Source organism: Equus przewalskii, chromosome 31 (assembly GCF_037783145.1).
Source record: "Equus przewalskii isolate Varuska chromosome 31, EquPr2, whole genome shotgun sequence".
NCBI classification, from domain to species: domain Eukaryota; kingdom Metazoa; phylum Chordata; class Mammalia; order Perissodactyla; family Equidae; genus Equus; species Equus przewalskii.
The window spans coordinates 25,281,896-25,295,913 of record NC_091861.1 but is presented as its reverse complement, the minus strand read 5'-3'; the positions used below and the strand labels follow the sequence as shown (position 1 = coordinate 25,295,913).

The following is a 14,018-nucleotide window of genomic DNA, read 5'->3' as shown; positions in this document are numbered from 1 at the left end:
GTAATGTCTATAGGCCACCAGCCCACTCCAGGTGTTCTTGCCAAAGTCCTGGAATATATTGCTTGTTAATAATAACCCTCTCACCTCCCCATAATGACTAAATTGTTTAGTGAATTTAAAACAAGTATAAGTTACAAAAGCAATAATGAATTCTGCTTACGTGGAAATGTTGAAAAAAATGTGACTTAGTAGGAAAATATTCATTCTTGTTTCTGCTTATATAACATGAAATGGAAGTCATTACTAGAACTAAAATACTGCTTTTGTAGTTTTAGAAAAAGTTGTGAAATACTTTGAAATGGGCAAAATAGATCACTGGGTATTCTTTCAATGCAATGCTGGGTGTTATATAAAGGACCCTTTAATATGATCTGATTTTGTGGTGTGTATGCGTTAGATTTTCTTTACTAAGCTATTTTACAACTCTGTAAGTTGTAGAAAATGATATTAATACAAATGGACCTTACTCATGGAAATGCAAATGAATTTATCTGTAGTGATACAATTGATTATCACACTGCAGAAAAGACGGCTTCAGATACTAATTTCGTTGCCCTCTAGGACGTTAAACAGTTTTACATTTATTGGTAAATTCATTTCCTCATCCCTATTTATATAGATATATTTATATATCTATATAAATATGTATAATTATAAATATAATAATTAGATTGTCCTTTGAACTAGTTTTTACATCTTACTGGTTGCCCTCATTAATTAATGACAAATAAAATCATCAAAACATGTTCGTTTACATTTGTCTGAGAGTCATGATATCACCTTTTTGAAATTACACTTTAACATAATCTTTTCATGATTTTACAAGATTTACCTGCCTGAAATAACCCAGGGTGCTGTTTTAGGGGTGAGAGTCATGCTCCCTCCAATGATACTAAAATTCAGCTTTCGTATTTATTGTGAAAGTATTTGTTTCTTGAGGCCTTGAGGCCGTCAGACTCTGGGGTGTAGTTCACGAGACATATTCTAACAAAGATGACTGAGAAAATATTTTGCTCCAAGTTTGGCCAAAGCACTACCATTCTTCCTTGTACAACATCCCAGCAGGTGAGATCCTGTCTTTACATGACCAAGTTGTGATGGAAGTGCCCAACGTGACCCCTGTTCAGTGCAGCCCATACATGCATACCTGAGGGGAGAGCTTTCCAACTTGACAAGGAATTGTAGAGCATAGCTCCAAAGACCAAGTTTTATATGAATGTCGCGCTCACCTGCAAAATTTTCCTGTGAAATTTCCAGAGCAGCGGCAAGAATAGCCATTGGCGTCACTGATGCAGGTGGCCCCATTTGCACACTGGTGACTCCGGCAGTTGTCTATAAACGCTTCACAGTTCACACCGGTGTATCCAGGCTCACACTTGCAGTGATAGGCTGCAAGTCTGTCTGAGCAGTTGCCATGGATACAGGGGTTTGAAAAGCATTCATCGATGTTGAGTTCACACTGTGTCCCTGACCATCCCAAGGGACAGGAACAGTGGTAAGAGCTATAGATGTCTTCACAATCTCCTCCCTGTAAGCAAGGGTTGGAGTTGCAGGCATTTAACTGCAAACAGCCAGTAACCACTGAATTTACAGAGGTTTTCAGAAACTGCTCTTGCTGAGGTTTCTTAATGAAACCACGGACATTTTCAAAGTAAGAGAGATAAATGCCACCGATTTCTATTGTACTTAGACACCCTTGCAGGCCCTGCATATTGTCACTAGCTCGGTGACCCACATAAATGTCTGTATTATCCTTCAGAAAGTTGAGGCTTCCAGTAGCAACTGCACTGGTCACAAAAGGTGTTTGGTTGTCCACTTCCATTTGCCACCTGGAGGCCTGGGCCAGTGGGTCTGTCATGGAAAGACTCACTTGATGCCATATACCATCGTTCATTGACTGCACACTTGTCAGACTCAGCATATAAAAACTGTTGCCACTTTGCAATTGAAATAATAATCTGGAATCTCGAATGCTAATACTAAGGAATTCAGGCTCTTTCTCTGCATGCAATATGATCCCGCTCGCATCCCTTGTTCTGAAGCCAAATGTGATATTGGTGAGTTCTCTGGTAATATTCCCATTGCTTCTGAATAATATCTCACTGCTTTGTCCATTAAAAACAGCATTTGCAGTACCTAAAGAGACAAGGCAATATCAATCACCAACTTTATGAAATCTGTAACATTTGCTTAATTATCTTTACTAATATTAATGATCGTCACCTTACTACCATCGTGTATTGATTGATATAGGTGAGGCACTGTGATAATCACCTTTATATTATTTCTAATACAGAATTCTTGAATCCAGATTTATTATTATTATCATCCCCATTTTATAGAAGAAGAAATCGAGACTCACAGAATTTAAGTAATTTCCTTGTGTCATATGGCTAATAAATAATAAAGCCAGAATGTCAAGCCTGGATGGCCTGATACCAAAACCCAAACCATATATTTCTTTTCCATCGAAATCCTAATACATGCCAATATTTATTTTAGATTTGCCACCACATTATCCATTTTATACATAAAGAAACTGAGCACAAAGGAATCACAAATCTAGCTATGGTGATGCAGTAGACGAACAGTGGAGTGTGGCTTCTGATGAAGCTGACCAGAAGGCAGTTACCCAAATGGCTGGTTAACCTACCTGGCAAACTCCAATTATGTGTCAAGCTACCAGTTCTGTGCCTTAACCCAGGTAGCTTCACCTGGCTGGGCAAAATTATACAACCACAACAATTGCTCTACTTTATGCCCACATATTGTATGTGACCGCAGCACTTCTGGGCAATCTTACTGCATTTTTCTATTGAATTGTTTTTCCATGTCTACAAGACCATTCACAGCTTGCTCTATCTCTTAAAATTTCTAACCCTTTCTTAGCTTATGATCTCCTTTGATGCTTTCTTAAGAAAATAGGAGTGATTAAGAACTGCTTCAGCTGGGGTTGGCCCCGTGGCTGAGTGGTTAAGTTCGCGCTCTCCGCTGCAGGCGGCCCGGTGTTTCGTTGGTTCAAATCCTGGGCGCGGACATGGCACTGCTCATCAGACCACGCTGAGGCAGCGTCCCACATGCCACAACTGGAAGAACCCACAACGAAGAATATACAACTATGTACCGGGGGGCTTTGGGGAGAAAAAGGAAAAAATAAAATCTTTAAAAAAAAAAAAAAAAGAAAGCTGAGGCTTTCAATTCAAATTATAAAAAAAAAAAAAAAAAGAACTGCTTCAGCTTTCCGCCTAATCCGCAAACCTAACAGTATCTGGGTCCACTCTGCTTTCCGTTCTGTTACAATGGACGCATTGTCCTTCTTCTCCTCTCTAAGATAATAGAAAATATATATATTTGCTCTCTGCCCCTGGTTCCTGACACAGGGCTCCTATAAACTTTGTAAATTCCTGAGTGATAAGAGCATCACAAGCATCTTTTGTTCCATTGAGGTGACTCTGGGCAGGCTCCCGAATGGATCCTGGATGAGGGCTGGTCACCAGAGAGAACAAGCCATGATTAAAAGCTTGGAATTTTCAGCCCTTCATCAAAATCCCAAAAGTATGGCGTTTGAAGAGCTTCCAGGTGGGCGAGCACATCCACACTGGGAGGGCAACACACCCCAACTCCATGGGGACCGAAGCTCCTGTGCTCAGGACCCTCCCAGCCCTTGCCCTATGGCTGTTCATCTGTATCCTTTATCATATCCTTCAATAAACTGGTCAACGTAAGTAAGAGTTTCCCTGAGGTCTGTGTGCCTCTCTAGCAATTAATCAAACTTGAGGAGAGGATCGTGGACACTTCAGATTTAATGCTGACCAGTCAGAAGTACAGGTGACAACCTGGATTTACGATTGGCATCTAAAATGGGGTAGAAGCCATCTTGTGGGACTGAGCCCCTAACCTGTGGGATCCGATGTTACCTCCAGGTAGACAGTGTCAGAACTGATTAAACTGAATTAAAATGTAGAGCATCCAGCTGGCGTCACAGGATTGCTTGGTGGGGGAAACCCCCACACGTCTGGTGTGAGAAGTGTTGTGAGTGTGGTGGCAGTGTAAAAGTGAGAGAGAAACACACAGGAGAGGGAACTAGATTTTCCTTCTTCAGGTGAAAAGCCAGGTTTTTCCAACACACCATCCACTTGATCTTGGCCAAAAGGCTGAGAAGCGATACAACGCACCATCCAGTGTCAACCCCTCCAGTCATGCACTGGGTCCCATTCGTTTTCACTTTTTTCGACGTTGTGCCTACATTTAACTTCTTTCTGTTCTACATCATTTTCTTTCCATTTTTGTTGTTTCCCATCAGCGTACAAATATGCTGCAATTGCTCTAATCTTAAAAAAAACCACACCCACAAATCCCCAAAGCACTACTCTGACCTCCCCCTCCCCCTTGCTTTCTTATTTCTCTATTCCTTTTCCCAGGAAAACTTCTCTAGAAAATTTTAAATTCTCATTGTCTCCACTTTCTCATCTCTCATTTTCTTTTTAATACATGCCACTCCACCTTTCGTTCCAGTCACTTCACTGAAACCACTCTTGTCAAGGTCACAATGACCTTCATGTCACTCAATCTAGCCATCAATTCTCTATTCTTGCTTTCTTCCACCTTTTGGTAGAAAGTGACATTAAAACACTGTCTCTCCCTCACTTGTGGGGCATCACACCCAACCACCAACGCTTCTTTTATAGACTTTTCTAATTATTTCTCAGTGTCCCTGCTTCTCTTGCTCTGCAGATCAATATAACAACCACCCCTTATCTCAAGACCTCACTGGTTACCATCACATCTAGAAAGAATTCCTAAATCTTAGATGTGGCTTACAAGTGTTTATGAGATCTCACCCCCGACTAGCTCCCCAGTTCCATTTCCTACCACTGTCTTTCTCATTCACATGCTACTGTCACAAAAACTTCTTGCTATTCCTTGAAGACAGGAAGCCTGTTCCCCAAACAGACCTTTTACACTTGCTGTTACCTATTCTTCCCCCACATCTTCCCATACCTGGCTCTTTCTCAAGATAATATGTGCTCAAATGCCACCTCCTCCGAGAAGCTTTCCCTGACTGCCCAAGTTAAAATAGCTTCCTCTCTGAATCCACTCTCTATTTCATTACTCAGCTTTATTTTCTTCATAGCATTTTATAACTATGTGAAATTATACTGTCTGTCTGCCTACTTGTTCCTTGTCTGTCTTTCCGCAGTGGAACATGAACTTTATGAGATTAGGGGCCTCCTCTGTCTAGGTTATCACTAAATCCCTATGCCCAGAATATTTCCTGACACACAGCAGGTGTTCAGTAAATATTACTAAAGGAATAATCTATAGAAACAACTCAATCCTTAATTCTGGAAAATGAGATAATGATTAGAAACCACAGCAGGAGAAAATTCAAGTTTATCCTTCAAGTGTATTATTTGACTGGATTAAAATTTCACTTGACTTTATTGCTTTTGACCGTTCTGTCTTCTCCACCAGGTTTGGGGCTGGGATTAGGGAGGAAAAGAGCAACAAGGGTCTCATTATGGGTCTTTAAATAAAGGTTAAAATGACAATCTCTTTAGCTCTCCAACTCCTAAAGGAACAATCCTGTCTGTGATGCTGTATAGATTCATTTTACTAACACTGCGGAGCACACTGACATCACTTCTTGTGATCTTGGAAAGAACAACAAGACACATAACATTTATACTTCATGTTTTCTTCAGGGAACTTTATCATAATAAACATGCCTGTATCTAAGGTGGTTCTAAATTTTTAAACCTTGGTTTTCTGACAGATGGAGAGATAGAGATGACTAAAGTCCTGAAGGCAAATTCAGGGTCACGTATGAGCCATACTCTCAAGAGCACGTCATTCTATTAGACCTAATCTTCTCTTTAGATCTTATTTGAAAAAAAATACAAGAGGGAAAATTATGCAAGTAGCAAAAGGGAATTCTAGGGTTCACACTTGTCGATTAGGAAAAATTCGCCCCTCCCATTGATTTACATTTTCTCTCTGCATTAAGATAAGTCACAATTTTAAAAAATGTTATTGAGACTTTCCAGGAGTCAGAGGCAGACTTTCTACCCTTTCTGTAGGAGGAATACAGTAGCAGTGAACTCATTTCTTTCTAAGACGTGTGTCCAAATCCTAAACTGCTTCTTGTGTAGACTGAAGGGCAACGGGCATCAGTGGTGTGGTTCTTGGACTGCTACTGTTTTTAGAAATCCTGTTCCTTTCTTCTCCGTGAAAATGTTCAAAATGATGTACACCCGTTTGTAGAACATTACTGGGACTCACAACTTTAGCATTTCCACCAAAATATTAACAATACAATGAATAATTAATAAATTATTTTAAACAGTATTTAAACAGTATTTTAAAAAGTAGTTCAGAGGTAGAAAAATGGGAAAGGTTGAATTTAAAATTCCGTGCCATATTAGAAGCCAGATTACATTCTTTACATCAATTCATTATATTTTATATGTGTGTATAGTATATATTTCTCAAATATGAAACATAAAAGTGGATGCATTCTTCTAGAAATCTTCCCCAATTATATATACCATGCGACACATCTTACATATCTTTTTTTTTTTTTCCTGAGGAATATTGGCCCTGAGCTAACATCTGTGCCAACCTTCCTCTCTTTTGCATGTGGCTCACTGCCACAGCATGACCACCAACGCATGGTGTAGGTCCATGCCTGGAAACTGAAGCCTGGGCTGCCAAAGTGGAGAGCGCTGAACTTAGCCACTAGGCCACAGGCTGGCCTCCCTCTTATATATATTTTTAATATATGTTTTTGAAATATACCAAAAAAAAAAGTAAATATATTCCTCTGTTTGCCTCAGTCACTTTGGGACTCAGTCTAAATAGGGTGTTGGTGATATTAGGTCAGCCTATCCTCTATTTCCATTCTATTATTTTAGTGCAATGTTTTCCAACGTATTTTACGCATTTTTTTAATTGTACACAGATAATGTACTTAAAATCTAGAGTAGTTAAGTGAAAATATTGAGTTAGTTTGAAGAAAAATAAAAGTTAATTTATTCACTTAACAAATATTTATTGACAACTTCCTATGTTTGGCATTAATCAAAGCGCTAAGATTCATGTGAGAAACCAAACAGGAAATTTTCTTTCTTTTTGAAACTTATATTCTAGTGAGGAAAGAGATGATGAACAAGACAACAACCACATGTACAACAAAACACGACAGAGTGACAAGAGATATGAAAAAAAATAAAGCCAGGTAAGAAGGCATTTGGGTAGAGAACTGAATGAAGTGATGAAGGCAACCTGTGAAGCTCTGGGTGGAGATAGTTCAGGATCGAGGTGGTGGTGGTGTGTGGGAGTTTGGCTGAATGGGGTAAAAGAAAGAATGGAGTAAGACATCACAGGTATACTGGGGACAACTCTTTAGAGGGTTTCTCCCACTTTACAAGGAAGCAGAAAAATGATGGAGATGGGAGTGGTCAATGAAAATTTTTCATAATGAGGAAATGTGACAATATGTTTATGTGCTGATGGAAAAACTGATGATTCTGGAGAGTGAGAAAAAAATTTTAGAAACAAAATTTTTGAATAAGGGGAAGAGATTAGAAGTCAGTGCAAAGAGTTGGCTATTGATTGGACTGTGCATTATTTGAAGTAGGAGAGAAGGCAGAATATAAATAACCATGTGGTTAGTATGAGGATATGTCAAAGTTGTGAAGATAGTATTCAAATTGCTAACATTTGGGAAACCGTATTCTGCAGTACTGAAGATGGGCAGGAACACGTTTCAGATTGAGGGAAATACTCATAGCAAACATTAATTCGGTGCCTAGTATGTTGGGCTTTTTACACATAATGTCATATAAACATCACACACACAAATTTGTCTACCTATAAAGTAGATATTTCATCTCTATTTTATGAGGAAGCTTTAGATTATGGAGATTGCGTGAACTGCCGGAGGTCTCATAGTTAATCAGTGAGAGTGTGCTAACACCAGCACACTCACTCTGTCTTCCCAATGAGAGGGAAGAAAAGCCGAAGACTACCTGGTTAATTCTTTCTTCAGAAATTAGCTTTAAATGATCCAGGATCTAGGTTTGGTGTTGCTATGATCTCCATTTCCCACCCAGAAACCCAGGGCAGGATGAGGCATGAGGCCAATCTGCTTTATCACACTACTTGTTTTAGGGGAGACAATCACAGGTTTCTTCAGAAAGCTGCTTTTGTCTGTATTCTTCTTTGGACTAATCGAAATGCTCAACTTACTTGGCTGGATGATAGGTTTGAACTCTACCTACATTCAAATCCTTGAGGCACCAACTGGCACTGGGCTCCTGAAGGACATGGGCTGAGTTCGCACCACTGAACATCTTCACAGGCTTTCCCAGCTGTGTTCGCAGGGCAGGAACATGAGAAGTCATCCCAAAGGGAATAGCAAACACCTCCATGGTGACAGGGATTGGACTGAGCAGAAGAGAAATCAAAGGTATAAAAAATATCGGCAACTCAAAATGGACATGGTGAGGCAAGACCCCGTATCTATTGTTTTCAATGCTAATTTCCTATGTATCTACATTTTAAACTTTTTATACCAATTGGTTATTAAATGGAATAAAACTTACTGCTTCTATTGTCAGCTCTTTTGTAAAAGAGAAAGAGAGGGAGAGAGAGAAATAGAGATAGAGATAGAAAGAGATAGAGACAGAGAGAGAGAGAGAGATGGAATGAGAAAGAGAAATAAAATTGATCTATGACACAAGGAGGGTTTTAAAAGGTATAATAATATTCCCTGTAACTTACAAATTACCAGGAACTTTCCATTACACTAATTATCATTGGAGGTAGATATTATTACTCATTTTCACTAATGAGGAAACTGAGGGCCTCTTGATGCCCAAGACCCTCTCACAAAGTCAAACAGTGAAGCTTGGTACCCAGATCCTCTGGGTCCCACTACAGGATCACCTTCAGTTTCTCTGCCTCTGAATCAGAGACATACTATTATTATTTGTGTCCTCACAAGGTTTCTCACAAAGTATTTGAAATGACAGTACTTGAATAAGAATTTCTGAAAGTTTAGACTGTATGCATCCCAGTTCCACCATTAACATGTGATTTAGGCTAGTTACAAAATCTTTCTAAACTTCAGTTTCCTTATCTATAAATCATGTAAATGGGGATAACAATGTCTGCTTTACTCATAGTCCTTCAACAAAATTAAATGGATTGATCCATGCAAAATCGTTCCTGACACATTGGAAGTCTCCTATTGTAAAGTTACAGTGATTCAATTTTGCATATTTAGAAGAAAGGCCAGTGCATGGCAATAGTCAGAGCTCAATAAATGTTTAATGGCTATAAATGTGTTTCCTTCTTTTCCTTTGAAAGGTCATGCAGAACTGACAAATTCACACATTTAAGTAGCTTTTAGAAGAGCATACAAAATATATGAAGTAAAGCATGGGCTCTGAGAAATTATATTTCAGAGAATTTCAAATACAACTACCAGAAGGAAGTTACTTCTCAGGTTTTCACTCTTGACTTATAACAGAAGTTCAACGTTCTTGATAAAGTTAATGGTATCTTCCAAAAAGAGTTAATTCAGTCAAAACTCTGGGACACCATTAAGAATTTTGGAACTAAAATACAATTATTCTTGAGTAATCTGGTTGTTGTGTGAGTTGGAGAAGTGTGTAGATGGAGTTATTTTGGCTAAGTAAATAGACCATGATGCCAATAAGGCCAAGGCCATATTTTTGTGGCTCAATATAAATCCCCCAGTCTTGCTGGGAAAATATTGATGAAGTATTATTCTATAGCTAGTGGGTCAGAAACATCATCTTCACATACAAAGAAGGGTTATAATAAATTATCTACTTAATAAAATAGAACTTTAGCATACAATATGGACATAGCTGGTCTGAATAAGCCTACCTTGCACATGTCGTCTCCTGGACATCCTTGAGTCACATTGACAAGAATTGGATTCCGGGATGCATTGCTCGTTGAATTTGGGAAGAATTCCAGATTTTGGTTGTTTAATCTTATATCTTGGATACAGCCTTTGAAGAATCCACCATTGACTTCAGTCTCTTGTCTGTCAGGCAGGCCACCAATGTAGATGACATCTCCTCTTTGGATGTTCCAAGTAGGAGCAGAAATAAATCCTAGGTTTTGTGAAGACTGATACAGTTCAATTTTATTTGGCTTGATTTTCAAAGATATTAAGTGGATATTTCCATCACTAAGCACAAACTTTACGACTAATTTGGGGGAACTTGGATTCAGCATTGCTAGTCTGCCATGCTCTAGCCAAACACGGATGAATTGGTAAGTGCTGTTTCCCAAAGCTAGAAGTAAGCCTGACGGTCGATGTGTTCGAACAAACATGGAGAGGGTGAAGTTCTCTCCGTAACTCTTGTCAAGATTAAAAACAGCATATCCACTGGAGTCATCTTGGCCAAATCTGCCTGCCACATACTCTTCAATGTCAAAACAGAGGAGGAGAAATAAAGAGGACATATCTTAAGACTCACAAGTAAGAAGAGGCAGAAGATGAATGTATATACATATACACATGTATACATACACACAAACTCATACATACATATTTTTTTAAAGTTCAGGCCAGCCTTCTTCGATAGAACAACAATTTGTCCTGATTTTCTGAACTTCTGAGTTTACTCTATTTAAAAATAACTACACTTTGCTTTATAGTTTATAGTGAGGTATGCTGATTACCAAAGAGAAAGAGAAGATTTCTGCACTGGTAAACTTATGAATCTCTCCTTCACTGCCCTCAAAATGGGGGGCTTAAAGGTGGACATTCAGATGCTACTGTGTTCCAGCTTGGTGGAAGAAATTTGGGGGCAAGAGGTCTTCCTGCAACATTTGTAAGCAGACTATTCAGGCAGTCATCATCTTTGCTATTTGGGAGCATGCTCAAGCAAATGTCGTTAAACCTAATTTTTCCTTTTAAAAGACAGAAATCAAGAATTACATTCATAAATCGTCTTTTGGGATGATACCCCTAATAATAATGAGGCAGTTGAACAAAGGAAGAGGAGGAGTCTTCCTTCCGTGGTCCCAGCTGGGAGGACAAGCATGAGATGCAGAGAAGCAGGGACAAAGCTGAGTAGTGAACTCGCCCAGCATTTCCTGTGGTCAGAGAAGTTAGTGATGCACTGACATGGCAACACTATTGATGTGGATAATCTCAAGAAAACTCTAGAGAAGCATAAAAATGAACCCTGTCCAACCAAAGCATTGATGATATAGTAGGAGCAAAATTTCTTATCCTCCTAAAGCTTATATTCCAGTTGGTGGGCGATAGACCAGACACAAACAAAGAAGCAAACTATATATAGTATATATATAGTGTCTAGTATATAGAGAGAATATATAGTATGCCAGGTGGTGATAGGTTCTTTGGTATAACATAAGTGAAACAGAGAAAGGGAATAGGGAGAGCTGAGAGTAGGAGTGGAGTTATAATTTCAAATGAAGTGGTCAGGGAAGAACTCTCTGAGAAAGTAATATTTGAGCAAAAACCTGAATAAAGTAGAGATAATATTGTAGAAATTCAAGAGAGAAATGATGGTGGCTTGGATGAGTGGTAACGGCGAAGATGGTGAGAAGCGGTCAGATTTTGGAAATATATTGAAGGTGGAACCAACAAGATTTTCTGGGACAAATTCATCTCCAAGATTTTTGGCCCAACCATCTTGGAGAATTGAGTCTCCATTTGCAAGGATGGGGAAGAAAACAGGAGGAACAGATTTGGGGGGGAAAGTGGGAATCCATACTAAATTTGAGATGCCCTATTAGATAGCAAGTTGGAAATGTCTAGTAAGCAGTTAGATAGAGATGTTCAAGGGAGATGTTCTGGGCTAACTACAATAACTTTGGATTTGTTATTGTAAATATGGTATAAAGCCACAAGACAGGATGAGATCAAGAAGAGAGTGAATATACAGAGAGAACAGAAGAGGTCAGGAGCTGAGCCCTTAAGCACTAGACATTTGAAGGTAAACGAGATGACAAAAGAGGAGGCACTGAGATAGAAGGAGAACCAAGGAAGAGTGATGTCCCATAAACCTAATGAGGACAGAGTTTTCCGGAAGAGGGAGTGTTCAACTGTGTTAACTGCTACTGAGAGATCAAGTAAGATGAGGACTGAAAATCGACCATTGAATTTTGTAATCTAGAAACCACTGATGAACTTGACAAGAACGTTGTCTTAAAGATATTGCCATCTTCAAGTTTTTACATCCCAATCATAACGAGAAAAAAAGAACATATTTCATGATGTTCAAATGTCACAGGCCAGCTGAAGTTTGGGCAAAGGTAAGACATAGTTAGTTTAGTTGAACTCTAGTAAACCTTGCTTAGGCAGCCATCTAGGTTTGAAGACCTCTCGCATAAAAGGCTACATTTGCACAACTCTGACTTGATTTCCTACAGGAACATTGCATTTTAAATATTCATTTGGAGACCACCTGCTCTAGGCAACTACAGGTAACTTTCAAAGTGTACTGTTAGATAAAATAACCTGTTTGAAGAGGTAAATGTCTCTGAATACACTGCAGCAGTTTCATGGGATAAAATGCTTAATAATAAAACGTGGCTCTTGAAGCTTCTGAGATTTAAGAATATGCACAGAATCACTCCACCTCTGGGATGGTGGCGGTCCCTGCGAGTCATCCTAGGATGCCTGTAGCATCACTTTGTGGATCCAGAATGCAGAGCTGTTTTTTTCTTAGAAGCTTGACTCTCCAGCAATTGCATTCTTCTTCAGAAATCACAAGCAAGTAGTTAGAATGTGTGATTTGCTATGTGACTTCAGAAACACCTGAAGCCACATATGACTTGTCCATGGACGTGGAAGGGATGATTCTCATAGGTGTTGCTGATATATCACAAAAGGGGCAATAAATACAGATGGAAAATCACTTCAAGTTTTAACGATTGATGGAATACAAGAAGGTGAAATTTATTAAGAATAAATAAAAGTCACCTAGGTTTAAGTGTACCTCATTGCTTCAGGGTGGAAGAAGCAGGACTCTGTGGCACTATGAGTGAGAATGACTCAAAGTGAGCCAATCATGGAAAGTGGCTGCCAAAAGATTTACGTTACATTAGGCTGCAGAATAGAAGACCAGAATGTCGGATGAGGGAGGTTATAGTCATGTGTCTCTCTCTCCATCTTCGGGCATATCCAAGAACCAGATAAGCAAATTTATTCCAAAGCAAGTAAGCAGCTGATGAAATGTCTGAAAACTGTCATATGGAAAATATTAGAAGAAACTGGGTATGTTTAGCATGATAGATGTGATGGCTTAGATGACCCAAGAAACTTTTCTTCAAATAGTTGTGTTCTCAAGAAGAAGAGATGTAAGATTTATACTAGTATGGTTGCAAGACTTACAATGCTGCCAATGAATGAAAGCTAAAGATAATCATATTTTATTTCAGCATAAGGAAACAACTTTGGGGGAAGTTCTGACAAGACAGAGTTAGCGAGTTCTTCACTCCTGAAGGTGTGTAAGCAGAGGTTTGAGCCACTGCACTTGGCTAGCACAACCGTGTAAAAAAATCAGTGATGGAGCGAAGCTCCTTCTAAGAAAGAGGAATTCTAAAGGGATAAGATTCTCAGAGACTAGATGCATGACTGAAGATAAAATTTATGTAAATTGTCTCTACAAATCAAATATTCTCTAGAAGGCAAGAGGTCGGTGACACATCTATTCTGAACATTATCTTGGAAGCTCCATGTTCTTATACAGCCAACACAAGAAGATATGATGAGATAAACTTTCAGACAGTTCTGGGAACTAAGCTTTGAGAAATCCTTTGCAGAACTCTCCTTATTGAGACATTTGGTTATTTTAAAAAGAGCAACTTTAAAACATGGCAAGTCCCCATGTCTTTCATGTTTAGTCAGCCAACTATATCCTTTAGCCAGTCTGCTTGTTCATTGCAATGTGTACCGTGACTGAGAAACATTGAGCCAAGAACATGAATTGGGTGAAGTC

At 39.0% G+C, this 14,018-nt stretch overlaps 1 protein-coding gene across 1 annotated transcript in view; it reads right to left on the bottom strand.

Moving 5' to 3' along the window:
* Positions 1 to 14,018, bottom strand: part of CRB1 (crumbs cell polarity complex component 1) — a 198,536-nt gene that overhangs the window by 38,554 nt on the left and 145,964 nt on the right. The window contains exons 7-9 of the mRNA XM_008525733.2: positions 9,919 to 10,466; positions 8,283 to 8,448; positions 1,230 to 2,136 (exon numbers count right to left, since the gene is read on the bottom strand). Coding sequence (XP_008523955.2) covers positions 1,230 to 2,136; positions 8,283 to 8,448; positions 9,919 to 10,466 — 1,621 coding nt within the window. The remainder of the gene's footprint in view (positions 1 to 1,229; positions 2,137 to 8,282; positions 8,449 to 9,918; positions 10,467 to 14,018) is intronic.